Source organism: Triticum urartu, unplaced genomic scaffold, assembly GCF_003073215.2.
Source record: "Triticum urartu cultivar G1812 unplaced genomic scaffold, Tu2.1 TuUngrouped_contig_4686, whole genome shotgun sequence".
Lineage (NCBI taxonomy): Eukaryota > Viridiplantae > Streptophyta > Magnoliopsida > Poales > Poaceae > Triticum > Triticum urartu.
In genome coordinates, this window is record NW_024115295.1 from 3,685 (window position 1) to 7,730 (window position 4,046).

At 47.4% G+C, this 4,046-nt stretch overlaps 1 protein-coding gene and 1 non-coding gene across 2 annotated transcripts; both read right to left on the minus strand.

The window, feature by feature from the left end:
• Positions 1 to 878: 878 nt before the first annotated feature.
• LOC125528179 lies at positions 879 to 981 on the minus strand. The gene has a single exon (XR_007292335.1). It is a non-coding gene; the product is annotated as a U6 spliceosomal RNA (small nuclear RNA).
• A 468-nt stretch (positions 982 to 1,449) lies between these two features.
• Positions 1,450 to 4,043, minus strand: LOC125528178 (probable GABA transporter 2; the record flags this gene model as incomplete). The annotated part of the gene is made up of 4 exons (XM_048692683.1): positions 1,450 to 2,337; positions 2,456 to 2,642; positions 3,600 to 3,697; positions 3,926 to 4,043. Coding segments are annotated over 4 exons (1,182 nt in total), but the record flags the coding sequence as incomplete, so codon positions are not given.
• Between the last annotated feature and the right edge of the window lie 3 nt (positions 4,044 to 4,046).

Here is a 4,046-nt window from a genome sequence, read left to right on the forward strand (position 1 = left end):
GCCATCCCAAACCCCGAGAAAGACTCCGACTCCGCCATAGACGATCATCGAACCAACCCTACACCGAACAAGCCGTGCAGAGCCACATGAAGGTCCGCGTCAGATCTCAGCCGCCGCGAGAAGACAGCGCAACTTTAACACCGACAAAGGGCTACGAAGGAGAACCATGCAAGGCTAGTGTCGTGGAAGATCACCGAACGGACCACCTGCTACCCGTCATCGTACGCCACCGGGCCCCGGCACCGCAGCTTCGACATCACAGCAACAAACCAGCCGAGGCCATTCCACGAACCCGCGGGAGAAGAGTTGACTGATTATGTAATGTTAGATTTTTCTTTGACTATGTATTGATATATTTAGGTATGGTCTGATAATCAAATGTAGGATCATCAAAATGTTCAAATCTACTTTATGTTGCATAGAGATCACCAAAGATTTATGTTGTTTTTCTTTGACAAGGATGGCCACCAAAACTTATGAGATTGTTCTCTGGGGTATAATTCTCAACATATCTTACATTTAATATTGAGATTTATTTAGGCAGCCGATCTGCACGTGTCTTGAAGAAAAGGGCCAACCTGTGAGTAAATTATCCATTTGAGACTTGGTTGTAGATGGTTTCATTAAAAAAAGGTCTTGGTTGTAGAGAAGAGAAGGGGCTGACGAAACTGCAGGGATTTGTTGTAAGAAAACAGAGGATTTCTTGGGCTCAGCTGCCATATATTGACTGGTGGATATGGCGGGGTGAGGAAATACCGGCCGACTGAAGGGTCTTGTTGTAATTATTATACGGGAAGACATGGCCGCTGAAAGAAGGCTCCAGGGGCATAGATGCAATAGAAAAAACACGTCGCAGGGACCGGCGTGCGAAATCTTAAAAAGAATTGGACCATTTCTCGATTTGTGCGTGTCATCCTTGCGCAGGGGTCATGCTAATCTTCTCTGTATCGTTCCAATTTTATCAGATGTCCCCAAGGGGACGAGTGTAGCAGTCGCGCTCGAGCTTATAAACCGGTCTACTCGTTCTTGCGTTGCCGAGGTGACACTAAATAACCTTACACTGCTGTGTTTTGCTCTCCCCGGCCGCACCCGCATGAGCGGAGGAGCCCGATCCTGCAGGCCCAAAAGCCCATCGATAGACTAACGTGGGCTGCATTCCATTACGTGGCCCAAACCAGCAGGGAGCCAGGGCGTAGTGTTTTTCTTCCTCTGCGTCGTAGGGGCCACACGCCTCCACATTATCGTGTTGTGTTGTGATACATATTTGTGGTGAAGTGTCTCGACACGAGATTATTCGAGCTTGCAATTCTCTAGCTGTTTGCAGCAATCTAGCGCCAACATTTTGACCTACTGAATAAGTCTGATACTCTTGTTAAAAAAAGAGTCGGAGCAATTTTTCCAACAATTCCTACCGCAACACGCGGTTATCTTCTACTCCTAGTTACTAGAAAATCACAGTCAGGGCGCTTTTTTTTTTGAGAAATGTGGTGCACCTAACAATACATAACTAGATACCCGACGAGAGATCGAGGTCGTGTGATAGAAGCAAGAAATGAATTCATTTGACGACATGGTCGTTGAAGAGCTTGAAACGCCCGGCGTTGAGCACGAGCTTCCTCACGGACGCGACGGCGCCAATGACCCCGAGGCCGGTGAACAAGACCATGATCGCCACGTTGGCCACATACACCACCGACCTCCTAGGCGGCGACACTACCATGTTGTACATGACGACGGGGAGTATAAAGTCGAGCGGGATGTACCCCACGGCGCCGATCACACCCACGATCTCGCCGAAGAACGGCAGCGCCGCCGCCACGAACGCGGCGAGCGCCACGTCGACGGCGCAGAGCGCCACGTAGAAGGTCCGCATCGCCACCCGCGGCAACAGGTTCCGCCACGAGAACCTCCCCCGCGTCGCGTCTGCCACCCTCTTCTCCATGACCTCGTACACCACCTGCGCGTAGAGAAGCGCGATGGCTAGGAGCTGGAAGAGGACGAGCACCACGGTGAGGCAGAGCAGCCACCTCGGCGCCACCGAGGGTCCTGCGTTTGGCATCAGGCTCTGGATGGCGTTGGACTGGACCGTCTTGCCGAAGGCCCAGTAGCCGGTGATGGCCAGCGGGTAGAAGGTGAAGAAGGCCACCGAGTAGTTGATCACCAGCGCCTTCACCATCTTCCCCGCCGCCGGAGGCACCAGCGTGGCCTGGATCTCGGGCAGGATGCCGTTGCCGAACGCCGCAGCTAGGATGGAGACGGAGAGGAAGGCGTCGAAGGTCTTCTCTGACTTGGATGTGCTCAACGAGTAATCCTTCGCCGGAGCATTGCTCGAGAGACCTACCATGTGGAGATCGACAATGAGGTATTTTTGTGGTTGTTTTTTCTTTGAAAACACCGAGTACAATGGAGACATAGATGCATATTATGTATTTTCATTGTTGATGTTTGTGCGTACCTGCCCGAATGCAAGCGGCAGAGACGAGGATGGTGTAGCCGACGCTAAGGACCAACGAGACGAGGTTAATGTACCGTAGAGAGTGGAATGACGGCATCTGGGACAAGAGAGCTAGCACGGAGGCGACGGCGATGATGAAATGGTACAGCTTCAAAGGGCCATCCGGCACCAAGCTCGTGTACATAATCTGCACAGTTATACACTTGTCAGAGGAAGATCAATTAAGCTTATATACTTAATTGGAGTGACGTTTTGATTTCAATTTAGCTAGCCAAGATTTTGACAATACTAAGGCAAAAAAGACAAAGATGAGCATTAACCATCGGTGCCATTCCAAAACATCAGTGACCAACGCAACAAAGACTTATTTGACCGTGAATATAAAAATAGTGGGTTGGGGGGGGGTCAACACACAATTTTAGAGTGATCAAATCTATTCTCCGAAGAATTACATGACCGTTGTTCCGCTTTACGTTTTATGAACCGGATGAATTTTTACTAAATCTTTGCCATTTAATGCTTTGTAGGGAAGCCGTAGGTTTCCCACAGCATAGTATATTTTGATTTGAATTACAAAGGTCATGTACATAAGAAATCAAGCACCTAATACAAGCCATTTAATGTTGCATACTACGGTACTCCAAGATTGCAGTTTTAGTAGTATACTCCAATATTCTATCCGTCCCCTAATAGATGGTGTATGTAAACTGAGTCAAAGAGTCGATGTTTTTTTTTAGGTTTGAGCAAGCATATATACAGAAACATAAAGATAAACAATATCAAATCAATATCAATATATCCACCATTAGATACATTTATTTTTTTTGCGGGGTTGCCATTAGATACATTTCTATAATGTATTTATTCAATATGTAGTTGTTAATAGTTTCTTCTATATACTTGGTCAAACTTAGAAATAGCTGACTTTTTAACTGAAGTTATACACCATCTATTGAGGAACAAAGGGAGTATCTCACAAGTGACATCACTGTCTTAATAAGTTCTCTAAAACGAAGGAGAGCGATACCAAATCAATGTCAATATATTAATCATTAGACATATTTTCGCAAAAAAACACGAAGGAGATTCGCTAATATTATGAGCACAGACCATCCTAACGGTTAGAATATAATCGACTGATTACCTGTAGAGAGTTGCCGGCGAGCAAAATACTGCCAATGGTGACCCCGACGTTGATTGCACCCTGCACGGCCACCATTAGGTAGAACGCCCATCCAGAACCTACCAAAAATATGAAATCATTGGCAGTATCAACGTCGGGCTCACCATTGGCAGTATCAACGTTAGGGTGCAATCAACGTCGGGGTCATATCTAATTGACGATCAAATTATAGTACGTTCAGTAATTCATATTTTATCGACCAAACTGATGATCTAGAATACTTATGCCTAGTAAGCTAAAGAGAGTGAGTCGTGATGATGAAACAGGTATATATTGTATATACTTACCGAGGACGTCTGCGGCGAGGTCGCGGAAGCGGATGTGGCGGCGGCCGGCGGCCTCGCAGTGGTCGAGCACCCGGGACATGACGTAGTAGGTGTAGAAGGAGACGGCGGCGAGCGCGGAGAG